Source organism: Benincasa hispida, chromosome 12, assembly GCF_009727055.1.
Source record: "Benincasa hispida cultivar B227 chromosome 12, ASM972705v1, whole genome shotgun sequence".
NCBI lineage: Eukaryota > Viridiplantae > Streptophyta > Magnoliopsida > Cucurbitales > Cucurbitaceae > Benincasa > Benincasa hispida.
Window position 1 is genome coordinate 74,318,255 of NC_052360.1, and position 20,173 is coordinate 74,338,427.

A 20,173-nucleotide genomic window follows, 5' to 3' on the forward strand; every position below is an offset into this window, starting at 1 on the left:
GGTATTATAAAAGTGGACCTCACGTGTCACATATTTTACCAAAAATCTTATTTTTGGATTCTGCCATAAATTCAAAGGAATCGCCAAATTTTGTTATTCTCTCCAATTTCCCAAAATAAAATAAGATCGCTTATTTGGGCTAAATTCATTAACGTATGGGCTACATTATTGAGGCCCATTTAAAAGGAAAAAGCCCAAAATCCAATAATGGAAGGAAGCCTGTTCATCAAAATTCCTCACCTTGTTGACAGAAGCGCTTCCTTCTCTCTTCCACCGTCCCTCACTCCGACCAGATTCCGATCAAAGATGCAGGCTCTTTCCAGGCGTCTAGCGCAGCAGCAGAGTCTCAGCTCTTCTTCCTCAATTTATTCTCTCAAGTTTATATACCCTCTTTCTCATCACTGTAATCCCTCATTCCCCTCTGCTTTTCTCTTCCTCGTGTGATTTCATTTTCACCTTGATTCTTACATTTTAACCCATTTAACATCTCGTTTTTTCTGTTTTCTTTTAACAGATTCTGGGGCTGATCGTCCACGATATGATTCCACCTTGGCTACGAGGGGAGTCGGACACCTTGTCCGCAAGGGCACTGGTGGGAGATCGTCCGTCAGGTAACCTAGCCCTAGCCTTTTCGTGTTTTAAATTCTTCTATTTGATCTTTGGGTTGTTGTCGTACATGTAATGCTGGGTTTGAGTGCTTTGGAATTGTGAGGGAAATTTAAGAAATTTGATGGGATGAACAGTGGTACTTCAAGCCTCAAATTGAATTAAAATTATTTTACAAAGCCTAAATTGGTGTGATCAAGTATTTCTAGACATGATAGCCATATAAAAGTTTTTTTTTTTTAAAAAAATGCACCCCACAAATTTCATGTAATAAAAAATTTATCTTTAACATCACTACTATTATCATTAATAGGATTGGTTTATATTGTAGATTTTTGCCTTCAATGTTTTTAAAGTCACAACAAAATAGTAGTAATTGCTCAGATTGTCACAACTCAAACCTTTATATTTTTTTAAGAATGAGGCAAATCACTAATATTGTTTTTATCATTAGACAAGGAACAGAGATTTTAAGCTTCTGTGCCTTTTCACAAAGGCATAAGTCTTTTATGTTTCCACAAAGGCATAAATCTTGAGGCTAAAAGTTAGAGTCTTGCCTCAAGGTGAGCCTCTCAATACGTAATCCTGAATTCCTTTTAAAACATTGGTACTTCAAGATTATAAGTTTATTTAGTGAATTCAAATATAATCTTTCAGCCTCTTTTTAGCTGAATACTTTTACCTATTTTTTACCCCTCCATGGTCATTGATATTTCTATTCATATGCAGATAGACGTAAGCATTTGTTAGATATACCTTTTTTTTATTGAGTAATTTAAATTTTAAAAGATCACGGCAGTACCCACTACCAACATTCTGGCGTCATTACAGCTTTTATGTGGCAATGAAGCAGGCAATTTTAATCTGAGCTGGTTTCTCTGTCGCTGTCAGATAATCCTAGATTGTGCTTATCTGTTTTCTTTCGAGCATACACATTAGGATTTTCAGGCAGATTGGATTATTGATATTTAATTCGTTGGGGTTTTAGTTTGTAATTAAGAAACCAAATTTCGTCTCTGAATTTTGTGATTTTACCATTTCATCACCAAATTATTTTGCAGTGGGATTGTGGCTACTGTCTTTGGAGCTACTGGATTCCTTGGCCGTTATGTTGTGCAGCAACTAGGTAATAGGTGAACATAAATGGTACTTGCATTCTGTTTTTTGCTTAGATATGCTATTTATTCTGTGCCTGTATACCTTCTACTTTTAAATGGTTATGGTAGTGGGTTTTGGCAGCTTTGGCTCTATTCTTGATTATATGTCAACTTTATGCTAAGCATGATTTTGGAAATAAATTTTCTTTCAGCTAAAATGGGGTCCCAAGTTTTAGTCCCTTTTCGAGGTTCTGAAGATTCACCTCGTCATCTTAAATTAATGGGAGATCTGGGACAGGTACAGCAGTATATGATGTTATGATGCCATGGATGATAGTACTATTTCTTTTTTTTTCCATGTTTTGCTGAATGCTTTCATTTCCCCCTCACCGTTAATTCAATCACCTTAACTTTCCCTCCAGATAGTACCAATGAAATACAATCCAAGAGATGAAAGTTCAGTAAAAGCTGTAATGGCAAAGGCTAACGTAGTCCTTAATCTTATTGGTATGGGCTTCTCATTTTACTTCCTTCTTGTGAAATGTTAGATATTTTATTTTAGCCTTTTAAGATTAGACTTTACCATCTTTTTTGACAGGAAGAGAGTATGAAACAAGAAACTACAGCTTTGAGGAAGTGAATCATTCCATGGCAGAACAACTTGCCACGGTATGTATCTGACTTCCAATCCCATGTTTTTAAATAGTCATATGTTAGTATGTGATTTAGTGCCTCTTATTAAAAGGGATTTCTTCCCCCAACCCAGCTTTTCTTATGACAGTTACAGTTCTATTTGCAGATTCCACCCCTTTGTTTGGCTTGTGTTTTCATATGGCCTTCTGGTACCTTCATGAACGTGGTTCTTTTGACCCAAAAAATGGATTAAAAATTGGTGGGGAGGCTGTAATCACTACAAAAGTAAAGTAGCTAGGGGAAGGAAAGCAGTTGAGTGGACGGGAAAATAGTGATAGGAGAGTATCAAAAGGCAAAGTGGATGAAAATTAATTGAAAGGTGGGGCGATGGATTTGGGGTAGAAGTTGAGGAAATGGGATAGGCTTGGCTAAGCTAATATTAGGCAGGTGCCCCTGATCCAGTGGATTTTGTGAGCAATTTTACCTAATATATTGGAACTGGAAGTGAAAAAAGAGTTGGTCGAGTGTATGCTTTAAGTGATGATTTTGTTTCTGTTACACTTTTGCTCAAACCCTGTTTTATTATGCATACAAATTATCAATAATTGAGTTACATGCATTTATGCTTTGATAGAAGCATTTTAAAAAGTGCTTACACATTTGAGTGGGCTCAAGTGCGAAGGGTAAAGGAAACCAAGATATTTTTAGGTGCACAATAGAAAAATATAATTATATATGGACAACTATAGTATTATTATTTTTTAACTAGAAAAAAATATGAAAAATGGAAGAATATAGAAGGGTTTACAAGAACACCAACAATTGCCTAACAAGGGAGAAGGCCTCTAATTCAAAAGATTAAGGCCTAGATGGTAATTAGAAAAGTATTTAGTTACCAAACCAACTTCCAAACTTTGATTAGAAACAATTTCATTGATGAGATGAAATAATTATTTTGATTAGAAACAGTTTCAACATTTGGTAGATGAAAGTATAATTTTAAACAATATAGGGTTGTGAAATAATATGATAATGAAACAATTTGAAGAAATTTTAGAGCTTTTGTAGGAGCGTGAGGAGAGAAATGATCATTTTTCTTTAGTAGTTCATAGTTTCTATAATAAAATAACTATATAAAAAGGGTTTCAAGTGCAGAGTTGTATGCACTTCATTGAGGCACTTTTTAAAAACACTGGTCTATATGATCTTTGTTTTCCCCATTAAAATAATGCAGCAATTGAGATCTCGTATTCATATCGATAGAATCTTCCCTAGTTCTTCTACCATTTAAATATGAATTAATAAAGACAAGATAAACACAGGAAGGTTTAGAAGTACTTGCGTATAGTATTTATTTATTAATTTTTATCTAATGATGTTACTACATCCTTTTTTCTCTGAGTCTGATATAGATTAGGTGTTTGCCCTCCTTTTGAATACTATAGATTGCCAAAGAACATGGTGGTATCTTGAGATTTATACAAGTTTCCTGCCTGGGTGCATCTTCATCATCTCCATCCAGATTTCTAAGAGCTAAAGCTGCTGCTGAGGAATCTGTTTTAAAGGCATTCCCCGAGGTAAGCAGTTATAATTTATTTCCAGATTTTGAGTTGATAATGCCACACGAAGTTATGTAGCTGAGAATATACTGTACCATTAGAGAATCCTACAAATCTTGTTTTTTCTATAACTATTCATTTATCATGCATTCACCTTTTATTCTTGTGTGAGTATTTTTTCATGAAGGTTGAGTTGAGGTGAAACTGTGTTCAAGGTTGAGATGAATGTCTAACTTTGGGGAGCAGTTTTAGATATTGTAGGGATAGAAAGCATGCTAAGTTCAAATCCTTCATGCAAATTTGCAATTTACAATTTGGAACTTCAATCCCAGATTTGAAAGTTATTTTTCACTGATTATTGGATTTTTCTTTAATGTTTGGGTGGACGGCATCCATTTCCTTGTTCATAATTTGACATTTTTATATTACTAATAATGTCTTGTTTCTTGTATTGATTTTTCTTTTCATGGAAAAATCAAGTTTTCGTTAAAGCAAATGAAATATTACAAATGGCTAATTAAATATGAAAAAGAAAAGAAAAGAAAAGCCCATTAGTAAAGGAACCTATACAAAGAAAGCAGACTAGAGATTACATAAAGGGCTTTGGTTGTTGAATTGAGAATAAGAGACAAATAATAGTTACATATATCTTTTGAAATTGGCAATGAGAGCTCGAAGCCTTTAATACAATTTAAATGTACATTTGAGAGGAGGATAGCACGCAGCAACATAGATAATAATTAGCTGGTTGTGGGGGTGTGTAGTGTGTTGTGTGTCAGGTGTCCCTAATTTTGTAATAGACTTGGGCAATAGGTTGTGTGGGAGGAAAGGTCTTTACATTGGTGATGCATTTACCTCCACTATTATCGATCCCCTCCTTCGCCTTGAAACAATTGGTGATGCATTTACCTCCTCTATTATTGATCGCAGTGAATTACAAGCAACCTCATGCTAAAGGTCTCCGAAATGTTGGCCTAAAACAAGAATGTGAATAACATTCTCACTAGACAAGATCTAGATCTTTTGAAGCACAATCACATGGAAGGCCCTATTGTGGCCCCAAGAGCTAAGAAAAAGATCTTCAAACATGATCCATGATTATCTATTAATCTTTGGGTAAAAGAAGCACTTACGACTCCAAATAGCTGAGGTTTTTATATATATATAAATAAAAAGACCCCATAAGTGAAGAATACAACAAAAAGGCTTCATAAGCGAAGACTTCTTCCTCAGAAGCCTATCCAAACTTGGTGCCATCATTATAGCTTATCCTATTTAATTTCCCATGGGAGAGCTTTCTTGTAATCACCTCTAGGTATTTGGAGTCTTTTTACTCCTTTATCTCATCAATCATTGAAACCATTTCTCATTTTAAAATAAAAAAATAGAAGAAGAAGATCACTGTCATCAATAGGGAAGGCAATGTGCCAACCAATGGCCTTCAGAATAAATTCCTAAATGGATCTACCAAGGGACATGAGCTGAAAAGTTGATTTTGAGTTTCTACAGCATTTTTGTGCAAGAGGCAACTTGTTAATCTAGCAAATTGCACACAAATATTTCTTCTAGTAAATGTTGTAGATTTTTAATATAATTTTAAGTGCAACTTTTCTCCATTTATTTTGTGGTTATTGTGAGAGTTAATGTTTCAATGATGTGGTTTTACAGGCTACAATTTTGAGACCTGCAGCTATGATTGGTACAGAGGACCGTATTATGAATACATGGGCACATTTTGCTAAAAAATATGGCTTTATTCCCCTCTTTGGAGATGGATCTACAAAGTATGTATTTCACATCACATATTGTATGGATCAAAATCACATATTTTAGGCTTCGAATAGTCCGAATTTTGTTGAGCTTATAACTTATTTTCTGATAGTTATCATAACCACCAGTGCATTCTTTGCAGAATCCAACCTGTGTATGTTGTTGATGTTGCCGCTGGAATTGTTTCAGCCTTGAAAGATGATGGCACCAGCATTGGAAAAGTCTATGAACTTGGTGGTCCAGAGATCTATACGGTGCATGAATTGGTATGTTTTTTCGAATATTCTCCCCCCTCCCTCCAAGAAAAATGAAAAGAAATTTCCTTATAAAGCTTCATTTTCTATGCAGGCAGAAATTATGTACGACATGATCCGTGAATGGCCTCGCTACCTGAAAGTCCCTTTCCCTATTGCAAAGGTAAAAAAGGGTAGAAATTGATGATATGCAACGTTATACCTGAAAGACAACTAACTGTTGTCTTGCATAAAAATTTTGGAATATGCTAGATGATATTTTTTAAGTGATGTAAATTAGTCTCAGTATACATTTAGAGTTTTACTTGCTTGTTCATAAGTATAGCACACCATGATTATTGCTATTTTGTTAAAATGAAGAATGCAGTTTCTCTGGAAATCATCTTTTGGATCTAATTTTTATAGTAGGATATTCTTCTTTAATAGTTCTGAAACTGGAGCCTTTCAAAAGATCCTAAATCGAATGAAGGGTCCTAGGTTGTGCTTGACTGTGCTCAAGGTTTTATGTGGATCCTATGCAATTACTACATGTGTCAAAGCGTTAGCTATTATCAATTTAAAGAAGAAAATAAAGGGCATTTTTTAATAACGGAACTGCAGTCTGATGGTAACAGAGATTGTCATTCGTGTAGGCTAATTGGAGATTTATTTTTAGAACCTATTGATTTATATATTTTAAACTTGTTAATTGATAATTTATACTAGTGCATCAATATATCCATGTCTCCTTGAATTTCTTTAGCATAATACTTGTACGAAACCAATTAAACCTAGGAAAGTATAAGTTGCTCATTTGTGATGTAACATGGCCTCCCCCTGTGATCCTTGCTGGGCTTGGTGGATGCAATTACAGATTAAGCTGGCTTGTTTTTTAGATCTTGTTGAACCTGTTTGATTTTGTTTATAAAACTAAAATCTGCTGTTTGGCTTCAGGCAATTGCTACCCCCCGAGAAATATTGCTCAACAAAGTCCCATTTCCGTTACCAACGCCATCCATTTTCAATCTGGATCAGATCCTTGCTCTAACACAAGATACAGTTGTTTCTGAAAATGGTAAGCATGACCTTAATTCTTTTCCCCTGCTAATAACTTAAGATTTTGTCTAATACTCTTTAATCTTGCGATTGGATTTGTAGCATTGACTTTCAATGATCTTGGGATTGTACCACATAAGTTGAAGGGATATCCTGTCGAGTATCTTATATCATACCGGAAAGGTGGCCCGCAATTTGGTTCAACAGTCAGTGAACGAGTCTCTCCTGATTCTTTTCCATAGGCTTCACTTGAATTTTCTTCGAAGCCCTCCCCCCCGGATATTTTGTATTAACTTAGTTCGAAAGCTTCAAGAACGGCCTGGTTTATGTGTCCATTTGTTAAAATAAAATGGAGAACGTTTCGAGTTCAACCCTCATGTATTCTTATCTTCTTCATTCATGGTTTAGTTGAATGCACAGTATATTTGGTGTCGTAATTAATAAAGGCTGGGATGCTTGGTTAGAGCATCTATGATCATAAAATGTGTTTTTTCAGGAAAAAAGGGGTAGAAATTTGATTTATTTTGCTAAGTTTGAGCAAGTTAGTTTGGTGTAGATGTGGTTGTTGGAATACTATAGAACTTTTGGTGTCATATTTCCAAATCATCAAGTAAAATTTGACATATCATTAACCGTTGAGCAATACTTATTTTGGCAGTTAAATGGTTTATCTGCTATCATAAAACGATACAAATATTGATTTAAAGAACATGAACATATTCGTTACATATGCAATTAAAGTAAAGTAGAAAACAAGAAACATGAACATATACATTATTTTTAAACTACAAGAAGAAATAATTCAAAAATCATCTTTATACTAATTTTGAAAACATTAAAAGTTGCATAGATGGATTGAATGTGAAGGTTATAAGTTGCTTTTGAAGCTGAAAAGTGAAGAACATTGAAATGAAAACCCATTGCTGAAGGAAGGAAGCAAAGATAAGATTATTTTAGTTGCTGGACGATCAAATATCTAACATCAACTTTGAAGACAACATTGTAGAGTTGTGGTAATAGAACTGAAGGAAAGATGTTGGCAAGAGGTGAGGACGAGGCATTCGAGCGGGTGAGGTTGGAAGGTGGAAACATAGGAGCTTCAATGGCAGTAAACCATGGAGGTGAGTGCAAATTACCCAACTGTTGTTGCATAAACATTTATGTAAACAGCAACATTCAGGGTGTGAACAATTCAACATTGAATGGGAGTGAGGTCAAAATGGGAAGCCCTGGAGTTTTCTTCTTCTTTGGAGATATGGAACCAAAATCACATCAAAATAACACTTCATCACTTCATCAAATTCCCAAGCTATGGCAATGGGGTCTAATGTTTGTTCTTCTTCTTCTTCTTTTTCTCCCTTTTCTCTTACTTTTAGAAATGAAAATGCTTCATTCTTAGACTCTTCAATGGCAAATAGGAATGCCAATGGAGTGCAATAGCATGGTTCATACCACTGTCTTTCTTGTTCTTATGCTTTTGACTTACTTTCAAAAGTTTTTGAATTCCACCTTTCAAGCTGATTATTTTATTTTAATTGGCTCTTAGTACTTTCATTTGTTTCAATTTAGTCCATGTTTTTTTTTCCACCACCAATCTTATAACCAATGCTTTAAGAAACTCAGAAGTAGAATTGATTACAGTAGGTTAGATTAGAATCTTTTTACTAACTTTACTATTCTAGACATTTTGGTTTTATGGTTTTATTAGTTTATTGGCTTATGTATTCAGTCTACAATGTTAAGTTTTCATTTAAATTGTAAATGAAAGTTGATGTGATATCATATAAAAGCTCAGATGATCTCACTTTTTACACATAAAATCACACATTCACATGGTGGTATGTTAGATTTTAAGTAATTAATTTTATTTTATCATTTTTACGTAGTTTTAAGGGACTATAAACAAGGTCACTTTAACAAATTGGACTTTAGAATATTTCAACAATGATTGCTTATCATCATCGACATTAAGTTAATAATGACGATTTTTTATATTCTATTCTCCACCTAAGTATTAATCTTGAGAAATTTATTGATTAAAAAACTACTAGTTGAAATACACATAAGATGATTAGCTATTAAAAAAAAAGTGATTCAAGCAAGTGTTGTAGTATTCTTTTTTCAACTACCCACGAGATGATATTAGAAAGAAGATTGTAAGTATCAACTAGATTAATTTCGGTCTCGAAATGAACATATTATCAACCTCAAAGTTAGAGGTTCAATTTCTCTGGCCCACAAATTCTCAAAATAATAATAATAATAAAATATAAAATAAAAAAGAGACTTAGGTTAATTATCTAATATTACGTTATAATGGTTATCTGAACTCTATTTTTTATCATCATATTTCTCTCCATCAATTATTCTCTTCTATTTTGGGATTTTTCTTTGTAAGATGCACTAATGTTGAATGATCCGAATTTTGAATATAATGAATACTAAGTTTTTGCTTACGTCACATATCACTAAGATTGTGCTAACTCAAATCCTCGAGCTCTTGTTTTTCTTTCTCCTTTTTGAACGATGGATACAAAGTGCGTCATCACGTTGTTTCTCCCTTGGATTCTCGCTCTCACAATAAACAGTTGGAAGGTTGCTAGAAACATGAACCCAAGGGTTCATTGGAGAATCAATTTGTGTTATTTCTCCCTAAAATATTAGAATTTGATCCTATAATTTTAAACGTTAGAATTTAGAATTCGATAAAACTTCACAAATAGTTTATATGATTTGATAGGACTAGCCTAAATAATCTCTACCCTAGAGACCGTTTAAGAGAGTTTTATCAAACATGACGCTAAATTCTATCTTTTTCTAAACCACAAGGATCAAATTTGGCTGGTGAATTCCGAATTTTGGTACCAAACACTGTCTAAAAGCATGAAAATGGTTGAGTTTTGCCTACCAAAGAGTTTGGTTTGGTTGAAGAAAGGGAGAGGGGATAGAACATAGAACAAAGCTTCAATTAAATCTTTCATCCATCAGGTATCAACACAGTATTGATTTTGATTCAACGGATAACAAAATTGGGCAAAACACAACCACAAACTTCATTCAGATTCGGATTCGGATTAAACGAACTTCATTTCTTGACGAATTGCAAGCCATTGGCGTTGGAGTATCGCTCCATGAATCTCATGAATCTATCCCACTCCCTCGGAGTTCGCATCACATACTTCGCTTCAATTCCCGCCGGTTTTCCATTGATGAACTTCGCATTCACATCCACCGACTGAATCACTCCTTCCTCATCGATCATATAGAATCCCGTAATGTCCCCCACCTCCGCCGACGAGTCGAACACCGACGGCTGATCGAACCTGAAAATCGCCATTCCGTTCGTGCCGTCTCGTGATTTCGTCAGCCTGACGTCCGGCACCGTCTGCTCGTCCGTGCCCTGGATGAACTGAATCTTGGGCTGAACCATCAGGATGGGGTTCCAGGGCCGTCCGTTGCGGTGAGTGAGCGTCTGGCAGTTGCCGGCGGAGAGGGAAAGAGAGCGGCCGTGGAATGAGGAGAAGGCGCTGCGGTGGAGTGTGGCGGAGGGAAAAACTGGTGAAGAGAGGGAGAATTAGGGGGGGAAAAGAGGGGGGGAATGGAATGGAGAGAGTGATAGAGAGTTTACCTTTGGTGGAAGGATGATGATGATGCATATGGGGAGAAGCATGGGAAGTGGATACCAGAGATTGTAGAGCCGCCATTGATCTTGGTTTGAAGGAAGCAGCAATAAACAGAGGAAGAAGAAAGGGAGAATGGTGTGGTGTGTGAAGAAGAGAAGATCAGGGAAGCTGTGTGTGTGTGTGTAATCACCACAACCATTCACTTTTTCAGACTCTCCATTCACCAATCTCCAATCACTTTTTCACATTAATGGAATTACTAAAACCCAACAACTTAAATATTTATAAACACTTACAAACTCAATCCAAACCGTCCTTTAGTCTATAAATTTTGATTTGTAATGATTTAATCATAGTATTTCAATTTTATAACGATTTGGTTCTTATACTTTGATATGTAACAATTTAGTCCTGTACTTTCATAATTGTAATAATTTAGTCTTTCACATAAGTTAATATTTTATGATGTAAACTTTATTTTTGCAAAAATATTGTGTCTCTAATTAGTTTAACGGTTTATTATGCATGAAATCTCATTAAATCTTATCATTAATTTTCTACAATAAAGACTAGATTGTTACAAATTTTAAAGTATAAATTAAATTGTTACATAGCAAAGTTCAGGACTAAATTGTTACGGATCAAAGTTCATGAACCAAATCTTACTTCTATGAAAGTTTAGGGACTAAAATTGATTTTTAACCTATTTTTATATTCCGTTTACTAATTGGTTGGAGTATGATGCAAAAAGATAAGTATAATCAATGATGCACCTTAGTATGACTCTTTTGTGTATAATTTGTGAAACACAAGCTAAGGAGTGAAATTTCCATAGGTCAATATTGAAAATGAATTGATATCTTCAATATTTTTCATACAAACACGAAAAATATTTAAAGAAAATGTGATTTATTAATCCCACAACTTAAAACATATTTTAAAAGTAAAAATAACTTAGTTATTAATTTAAGTATTTTTATAAAAATTTTTATTCCAAAAAAATATATTCTATATTTGAAATAAGAAGATAAACATTGTCATACATAAAGCTGGCTTACCAATCTTGATCGTTACAAAGGATGATGCTATGAAATCGAACAAAAAAAAAAAAAAAATCTCGAGAGACAGCTATATTGCAGCTACCAAGTTAAATAATTTTGGAAAAGTACTCATTTATACCCTTAATTTTTAGGGGGGTTGTATCAATTCAAACAGAGAGGGCGTTTGGGGCAAGGGTTATCATCAAAATATAATAACCACCTCTTGCTACAATAAAAACTATTTCAAAACTTTCAATTAGCAATCAACACTATTTCAAAACCCTCATTTGCTACAATATTTACTATTCACTACAGTTCTATTTTACATTCATCATTTTTTATTATTTGCTATAGTGTTTACTATTTTATTTTCAAACTAAAATAGTTTAGACCTCAAACACATACTATTATAACTCAAACTAAAATAACCTACACTCAAGCACAAACTATCATAATCCAATTATAACAACCTAAGACTATAATAACTAACTCATTGTCCCAAACACCTACTGAATTTTTGTAAGTTTATCAATTTACACTCGTTACGCTTCATTTGGAAAATCCTTCTATAAAACTTATAATAGTATCAATTAAACCCCTAAAACTTTCATAAATGAATAATTTTACTCTTAATCCCAATTCCCTTTGAGAATCATCCATGCATTTACTTTAATTGTCCATCTTATAAAATCGAGATTGAAGAAATCTACACACAATTAATGCATGGATGACTTTCAAAAGTAATCGGAGAGTCTAAATTGATTGGCTTATGAAAATTTAGGAGTTTAATTTACTCAAATAATAAGTTTCACACGACATTGGTATGATGAAATTTGAAGAATGGTAGGTATTGGTACACTTGTGAAAGTTCAAAATTTAAATTGATACAATTATTAGTTCAGAATTTTAATTGATATTTAGTCAATATATATATATATAGTACCATCATTGCTTCCCAAATTCTCACCGTCAACTCATAATAATACACTTCTATATATGTACGTATGTCAAATTGTAACTCAAAAGAAAAAAAAAAGAACTTATAATTGCATCCTCTAATTCTGAACCTAAATAATTACTATCCTAACATATGTTGAAACTAACTTCATCAGCCACTACTATCAAAGGGAGTATAACTCAACTGGCATCCATTAATATTTTGCCAACTTTAAAGGGATATTGCTAAACTTAGAAGTCATGAAAATACAACTGTTATAACCTATCTAACATAGTCTAAATTGACTGAGTTATGAAGAAGTTTAATTGACTCAAATAATATGTTTCACACAATATTAGTCGAGCGAAATTTGGAGAATGATATTTTTTTAAAAAAGGAAATGCATCACATTATTTAAATTGCCCAACTATCCTTAAGAAGCTAGTTTATAATGGAGAGATAACCAAAAGGCGAATCATTGCATCCCAAATTCTCGTTGTCATCTCATAATAACACACTTCTACGTATGTACGTATGTCAAGTTGTAATTAAAATGAAAAAGAAAAAAGGATAACTTACAATTGCGTCCTTTAATTCATAACCTGATTAATTACTATCTTTAACATATATTGAAATTAACTTCCTCGGTCACGGCCAAATAAAGTATAACTTAACTGACATCCAATATGTGTTAAACTTCAACCACTAATATTTTTACAATCATGTATTGACGTATACATCTAAACACACACATCTCAACAGAAATTAGAATTAAAAATGGATCAACACATATGTTAACACCAAAGAAATTTTATAATCTGGTAATTGCATCAATTATATCGTAGAAGAATACACATGCAAGGAAGAGCAATGAATGCCAGCTTCAGCTTGGCAAATTTGCCATTTTCACGTGGCTGTCCTGAATAAGAGAGGGAGAGTGTCGAGCAGCATCACCATCACCGCTTCATAAACTCTCCATCCCAAGCTTTCATCCATCACTTTGAGTTTAGAGTATCATTGTTCATAAGCAATACATCTAAGAATAACATATGAAGTTTGAAAGGAATTGTTTTCACTATAACCAATTCTTCTTCTACGGCTACATTTTCCTTCAAAATGTTGCTCTTTTTCTGTGTGACTCTAACTATGTTTTCCTTCACAATATTGCTCCTTCAAACTCGAATTGTGCACCATTGGTCTACAATTAGCAAGTCCCTTAACTAGTTCAACACTAAAGAAGACATGTCACAGAGTAAATATTGCATACCATTCATGCTTAAAAGTTCATAATTGGTACAAATCAAAGTCTTTTTTCCTTTTATATCCGTGAATGTTTAGACTAGCTTATGCACACCTTGATTAATCTCATGGAGCAACTTGGTTGACCCTACAACATTTTGGTGTCAAGAAAACTTGTAGGATCTCTTAAATAGTTGACCACTATGAATTAAGCCCATTCCTTCTAGGTTTTTTATTAAACCCATGTCCCTTTTTTACCACCAACTCTTGATGGTTGTGGTACAGATCAAAGTTAATGGCAGCATCGGTAGAACAACACGACCCTACCCAAACAAGCAAATAAGAACAATAATCAAGTGAATAATTACTATTATTTCTTTTATAACTTGGGTTTTACAGGAGAACCATATAATTTTGCCACATTTTATGTCAGCAAAGTTGTATAATAATAAATCTTCTAAACTGGTTCCACCATGGTTTAGACTCAACCTCAAAGAAAATATTATTTTGGTGGGAATAATAAATAATTTGATCCTTCGGTTAGCTCACAATCATGTCGGGACAGAAAACTAATAGAAACTGCTAACTTTTGACAATAGTTTCTCATCAACCTTACAAACTGACTTCATCTCGTCTCTGTCTCTGGAGGCTGACAATCAGTGCATGAGACACAAGCAGCGGGGGCAAACTTCTCAGTGAGATTAATACGCATTGTTTTCTGCTTACCTTCGTTTGCAGGAACATGAAGGAGAGCATCCATGATCAAAATGTCCCAGTCTCGAGGCCGGAGAAAAGAAATCCAGGAATCCTCTGTTGAGAGATTCCAACTTAGAATTACCATAAAAAAATTATAAAAGAAAGAAAACAAGGTCAATCTCTCTCCCCTCTAAAGAGTTGAAAATGGAAGATAATTCATGTTAAAAAAACAAAAACAAAAACAACATACAACAAGATTCCATTTTGAATATGTATTGATGCAAAAGTAAAATCTAAGGAATTGATAATGCATGTAAGGATCAGCCTCTAATCTCAGGTAGAAAAGGGATAAGAAATTAAATCTGCTAAGCTAACCATGCTTTGAAAATTTAAAGAATATTACCTATAGAAGAAAATTCTATACCTAACAAATACCTTCAGAATCTTCCAACTTTACCGAAAAAAATGTTCAAAATAGAGCCTTTTCCAAATAATTCATATTGAAGTTATGTCAGCTAAGTCGGATGGCTAAAAACACCACCTAAGAACAAACAAAAAATGATAGAAAAAAGATACTTGTCTATCCATTTATAATTTTCTATTGAAATTAAAACTTGAATCAACAAAAGAAAATGTGCACCAGATGACAGGAAAGGTATATCAACCTCCATTACGAACTGCCTTCAGTTGGAGGATCCCTGTGCCTTGTGGTCCTGATACTGGAAACGTGCAGGATAGAGAATGTCTCTTATGAGCAACTGCAAGTGATGCATTGTACCATGGACCTTTAGCAATGGGTTCTCCAATAGCATCTATAACTGCTTGATTGTTTCTGGCCTTCTCTATGGCTTTGCTGGGAAAAGTAACAAAATAAAATAAAATAAGTCTATGCCAGCGAGCAGCTGCAAAAGAAAATCATGAGAACCCTAGCTTCCCGTTCCTAAGAACTTTCACACGTGACGAAAAGGTCCATGAGAACCGAAGTTTGGTTCCTTCTTTATTAAAGAGAATTAACAGACTACATTTCTTTTTCAGAAGTATTACATTAATAATACCTGTTGAATGGAAATCATGGATCATACTCATAATATCATGTTTCAAAGTTGGCCAGAAAAACTGGAAAATTCCGAGTAAAACCATCAGGACCAGGCTATTTACTCCCACCCAAGGAGGAAACAGCTCTGAAAACTTCATCCTCAGTAAATAAACATTCAAGATTAGTGGCTTGCTCATTACAAATGGGGCTCCAATCAACATTAATAGGAAGAAAGCGCTGATCATGTTTCTTAGTGAACAACTTAGAAAAGAAATCACAAAGTTCAGTTTCAATGCTATTTCCTGTCAGTAAGCTCTGCTCATCCCTAGAAAGAATTTCAGAAATAGAACATTTTCTTTTATGAGCAGCCACAATACGATGGAAAAATCTAGTTTTTTCATCCCCCTCAGTAAACCATTTTAGTTTACAATGCTGCCTCCAATAGATCTGTTCTTGAGCCGTCAAATTCTCAATTTGTTCCTTAAGCTCGTGGCGGGAAGAAAGTTGATTACTCGTAAGCAGTCCAAGGTCCACCAAATTATCCAAACCACGAAGCTTAGATATTAGTGTAGGTAAATTGGAAGCAAGCAGCCTGTCGCTGTGCCTGAGCCCAAGAAGGGAGAAAGAATTTTAATATTTTCAATTTCATCATTAAACTGTGTCCGGGCCTTCCACCAACAGAATTATTAATCCACCAGGACTCAACTAAAGGATGGAAAGTGATATCCTGAAGCCAAGAATTTTCAAAACGAAATAGGCATGGACCCCTCAATATTAGTTCAATGGGTATAGTTAGTCAGGTTATAGTTTGGCTCCTTTTGTTGGGTTTTCTTTTTGTATTCCCTTCCGTATTCTCTCATTATACAAGCTTGGTTATCCAATAAAAGGAAGGATAATAATCTTGTGAATGGGACTTTATATATATACCTCAAAATAATTGGTAGGAAATAGAGTGTGTATCAAAGTCTGCCTCTCTTCTCTAAACTTTTCGATGCTTTTGACTTTTGAGTAGATTGTTGACTCAATCTTTGGATAAAAGTGGCATGGTGGGTTTTCCATATGTATTAGGAATAGGGCCATCAACTACTAACAGTTTGTTAATAGCCACATTGCAATTATCTTCCTTCCTTGAGGCTAAAATCAAAGAGGTGTCAGGTCTCAAAGTCAACCTCCATAAGACTTTTTTTGTAATTGGGATCAATCGTAGGCTACAATTGATCCAATTTTTTACACCTCATATCAGATTAGAACTGGCATCTATTGCTGAATATTTCACTTGGGTTATTAGAGCATCTCAAACACCTTGGTCTTCCTTTTGGAGATATATCTCAAGAAGAAAATTGTTTGGAATCCAGGTTCAAAGACAATCTAGATAAGAGCCAAGAAATTGGGGAAGTTTTCCATTTCTCAATAAGGTAAATAGTCCTAGTTCAGTTGGTTCGAAGTCATTCCTATTTATTTCCAAAAATATTGATCAAATCCTAAAGGATCTCGTCTTAATTGTAACAAGGTGGCTAACTTATTGAAAAAGGTGATCTCAATTAGATACACCAAGCCAAAATGACAAATTGAATTTTTTTTTTTACCAAAAATAGAGGCTTTCTGGTCAAAACGGTTTATAGATACACCAACACAAAAGGGTGCTGGTGAGTATTTGTGGTATGGAATCTAGTTGGGCTTCTAAAATCAAGAAAAATGCATCCAAGTAAAGTCCTAGAAGATCTATCATCTATTTGCACGATTTCATCCAGAAAAGTATTATACCTGGTAATTGGGGGAAAAACAAAGCTCAATTGGTTTTTGGGAATACAGCTAGAGACAACATTCTCCATTTGTTGGTTGGTCCTTCTCTTACCTTTAGAGCTCAGATACTATGGTCAAATGCAATTAAAGCTTTGGTTTCTGAGATTTGGCTTGAACGTAACCAAAGAGTTTTCCATGATAAGTCTAAAGATTGTGGTAGTGTCTCAATTATATATTTACTGTTTTGGCTCAAAATAGCCTAGGAAGGTCAAGACCCCCCTCCTGCATACAAGCTCAACAAGCTTAAGCTCTCAAGAAAATCAAAGATACCTCCCTGCCTCTACATTCCTATTTTTATAACAAATTGTCACCCCTCTCCCTACTAACAGAATTTCCCACTACTAACCGAATTTGTTATAGATTTGGCGGTCCCCTCTCTAACTAATTTGATTCTTTTCCATAGTTACATTTGTGCCCTTCTCCCTACTCTTCCTTTTGGCCTTTCATTCATATCTTCTAAATATGGGAGGTCTTTCAGATTAGTTTGACAAATGGGGGTCAACCCGCCTCTTAGCTTCTTCTTGGAGTTCACAATCCAGGCTTTTCGAAGATTATTCAATCCAGAATATTTGTCTTAATTGGAATGCATTTTTATTTTCTATTTAATCAAGCGATCTAGTATTTTTGTAAACTCTAAATCCCTGTAACTCATATTGGAAATGATGAGAGTGCTATGGGAGTGTCAACATAGTTGAGATGTCTGGGTGCACCTCTTGATCCTCAGATTTTAATTGCCTTGGTTTGATATTTGGTCTCATTGTATTTTGAGCTATTGCTCTTTTCATTATATCAATTGAAAGTTCCATTTCCGTTTCCCAAAAAAAAAGAAGCAAATAATGAATAGGTAAAAGAAACCCAAAGACAATGAATTCTTGCAGTCTCTTATCCCCAAGGTTGACAACTGAGCTCTTTTGGTAACGATAATGAACATCACCGAATACTAATATGAGATATTATTCAATCCAATTCATTAGTTCATCTGAAGTGACAAGGCCTGGTTTAAAAAATATAATGACCCGAGTGATGTAAAAGCTAGCCAATTTTAAAGGTTGAAAACAACATAGCAACGGTGAGAGTTTCAGATGTAACCTAAGGGACTAAACAGAGAATTCTCTCCCAGAATCAATAAAATATTTGTAACAAATCAAAAGTTATGAATACAAGAGGACAATTCTCTTTTGAGATCTGAAAAACAAACTAATTCTAACTCTAATTAATCAAGGATTTGACCAAGATACCCAATTTACCATAATCCAACTACATTAATTTCCTTGAACTTCAAAGCATTGAAAAGTGAAACAAGGCAGCAAACACTTGCGTAAAAAGCAATCCCAAGATACAAGAGTTTATTTTTTCCAAATTCAGACTTTCATTTGCTTTAACGATATAATTCATCCAAATTTGAAAATTCTAACAAATCACTAGCAAATCATACATACCTGCTACAGCTATGATAAATGGCAAGGTCATCTAAAGCACTCAAAGCTACACCACCAGTAACAGTAATAAGTACAAAAGAGACTGCTTTCCGACCCCACGATTTATTCACCCCATCCTCCGATGGCTTTATGGAACTGCTGCAAGCAACCCTTAATCAGAGATCACCAAGTTCCATTCTATCAATTAAAAATCAATGAAATTTTTTTAAAAATCAAGCCCAAAGTTTCTTTTCCATAGAAAACAACAAATAAAGCAGTCCCAAGTTCTAAACGATCGTAAATGTGGAAATTAGGCCTGTTATACGATCAAAACATGCAAAAATTGAAGAACCCAGATATTATATCTTTCAAATAAAATGCGGGCAATCTATTGATTCCATGTTTAACTGAAGTTCGTGGGTGAGTCGGTAACTGTTGGTGTAAAATTCTGAGAAAAAAGCGAAAATGGGGGTTACAAGAAGGGCGCACCTGGAAGCGTGTGGAATTGGAGAGCGCTTGAATATAGAAACGAATCTTTTGGCCAGCATTTTCAGCTTTGGGGTTCCTTGCTCCTTCTATCTCTCAGCGGTACGTTTTTCTTTAATTTCCCTTTACATCTCTTGTATTTTTCTTTCTAAGACGAGAAGAATTGCAGGCCCTTGGGCCAAATGAAAATTAACCCCAAATTTAAAAACAAATAAATCAGAGAAATTACCACTTTAACCTCAAATGTATTTCTTTCTTCTTCTTCTGGATTTGAAAAAATATGTGCTTTTTTTGCATTCATCTTCTTCCGCTTCATGTTGGTTCTGCTTCGTTGTTTTCTTCCTCTTTTTCTACTTTCATTTTTATCTGTGTTTTCTTCTTCTTCCATTTGGTATGTATTCTTCTTCTTCTTCCATAAGTTGAACCTGATAAAGATCCATTATTGACCGCATTTTGCAACAGAAAAGATAAATCGTCAACAATAAAAAAGAAAGAGATAAGGGGAAAGGGGGTCATCTTGCTGAAGTCCCCTAGAGGGAGAAATGTGACCCTTAGGTTCTCCATTAATGGTAATTGAAAATCTAACAGAAGAGATATAATGATAAATCAAAGACACCCAAGAAGGATCGAAGCCCATTTTAAGTAATATTTTGTTAAGAAAATTTCATTCAACCTAGTCATAAGCTTTGCTTATGTCTAATTTAATTGTAGCTACTCCTTTCTTGCCTCATTTCCTATCTTTAATATGATGTAAACACTCACGACCAATTATAATATTATCATGAATAAAATGATATGGAATAAACGTAACTTGAGACAAAAAAAAAAAAAAAAAAAAAAAAAAAAAAAAAAAAAAAAAGATTAAGAAGAGGTTTTAGCCTATTTGCAATAGCTTTATTATTTTATAAGAAACATTGCATAAGCTAATCGAAGACCTGGAA

The 20,173-nt window shown here is 34.3% G+C and overlaps 3 protein-coding genes across 4 annotated transcripts; 1 reads left to right on the forward strand and 2 right to left on the reverse strand.

The window, feature by feature from the left end:
- Positions 1-208: 208 nt before the first annotated feature.
- LOC120092539 (NADH dehydrogenase [ubiquinone] 1 alpha subcomplex subunit 9, mitochondrial) lies at positions 209-7,437 on the forward strand. The gene is made up of 12 exons (XM_039050654.1): positions 209-403; positions 515-611; positions 1,668-1,732; positions 1,916-2,001; positions 2,126-2,210; positions 2,302-2,372; positions 3,782-3,913; positions 5,564-5,679; positions 5,808-5,931; positions 6,014-6,082; positions 6,853-6,973; positions 7,057-7,437. The coding sequence occupies exons 1-12, from the start codon at positions 307-309 to the stop codon at positions 7,194-7,196; spliced, it is 1,203 nt and encodes a 400-aa protein (XP_038906582.1). The 5' UTR covers positions 209-306; the 3' UTR covers positions 7,197-7,437.
- A 2,462-nt stretch (positions 7,438-9,899) lies between these two features.
- LOC120067660 (photosystem II reaction center Psb28 protein) lies at positions 9,900-10,822 on the reverse strand. Its single transcript, XM_039019199.1, has 2 exons — positions 10,583-10,822; positions 9,900-10,509 (listed from the first exon to the last, which is right to left on the reverse strand). Exons 1-2 carry the CDS (start codon positions 10,656-10,658, stop codon positions 10,040-10,042), a joined length of 546 nt encoding a protein of 181 aa, XP_038875127.1. The 5' UTR covers positions 10,659-10,822; the 3' UTR covers positions 9,900-10,039.
- A 3,448-nt stretch (positions 10,823-14,270) lies between these two features.
- Positions 14,271-19,857, reverse strand: LOC120068500. 2 transcript variants are annotated; one of them, XM_039020290.1, is made up of 5 exons: positions 19,471-19,857; positions 19,236-19,380; positions 18,768-18,905; positions 15,155-15,342; positions 14,271-14,603 (listed from the first exon to the last, which is right to left on the reverse strand). In XM_039020290.1, exons 2-5 carry the CDS (start codon positions 19,292-19,294, stop codon positions 14,419-14,421), a joined length of 570 nt encoding a protein of 189 aa, XP_038876218.1. In that variant the 5' UTR covers positions 19,295-19,380; positions 19,471-19,857; the 3' UTR covers positions 14,271-14,418. The 2 variants fall into 2 exon arrangements, with proteins under 2 accessions (XP_038876218.1, XP_038876219.1); XM_039020291.1 differs by having other exon boundaries at positions 18,768-18,902; positions 19,236-19,845.
- Between the last annotated feature and the right edge of the window lie 316 nt (positions 19,858-20,173).

Coding starts and splice junctions, on each gene's coding strand:
- LOC120092539 (XM_039050654.1), top strand. CDS start 307: ATGCAGGCTCTTTCCAGGCGTCTAGCGCAGCAGCAGAGTCTCAGCTCT. Junction 2,211..2,301: donor CGTAGTCCTTAATCTTATTG/GTATGGGCTTCT, acceptor CTTTTTTGACAG/GAAGAGAGTATGAAACAAGA. Junction 6,083..6,852: donor TCCCTTTCCCTATTGCAAAG/GTAAAAAAGGGT, acceptor GTTTGGCTTCAG/GCAATTGCTACCCCCCGAGA.
- LOC120067660 (XM_039019199.1), bottom strand. CDS start 10,658: ATGGCGGCTCTACAATCTCTGGTATCCACTTCCCATGCTTCTCCCCAT. Junction 10,510..10,582: donor TCATCATCCTTCCACCAAAG/GTAAACTCTCTA, acceptor TCTCTTCACCAG/TTTTTCCCTCCGCCACACTC.
- LOC120068500 (XM_039020290.1), bottom strand. CDS start 19,294: ATGCTGGCCAAAAGATTCGTTTCTATATTCAAGCGCTCTCCAATTCCA. Junction 18,906..19,235: donor CCAATTCCACACGCTTCCAG/GTGCGCCCTTCT, acceptor GGTTGCTTGCAG/CAGTTCCATAAAGCCATCGG. Junction 14,604..15,154: donor GAAGGCAGTTCGTAATGGAG/GTTGATATACCT, acceptor ATCTCTCAACAG/AGGATTCCTGGATTTCTTTT.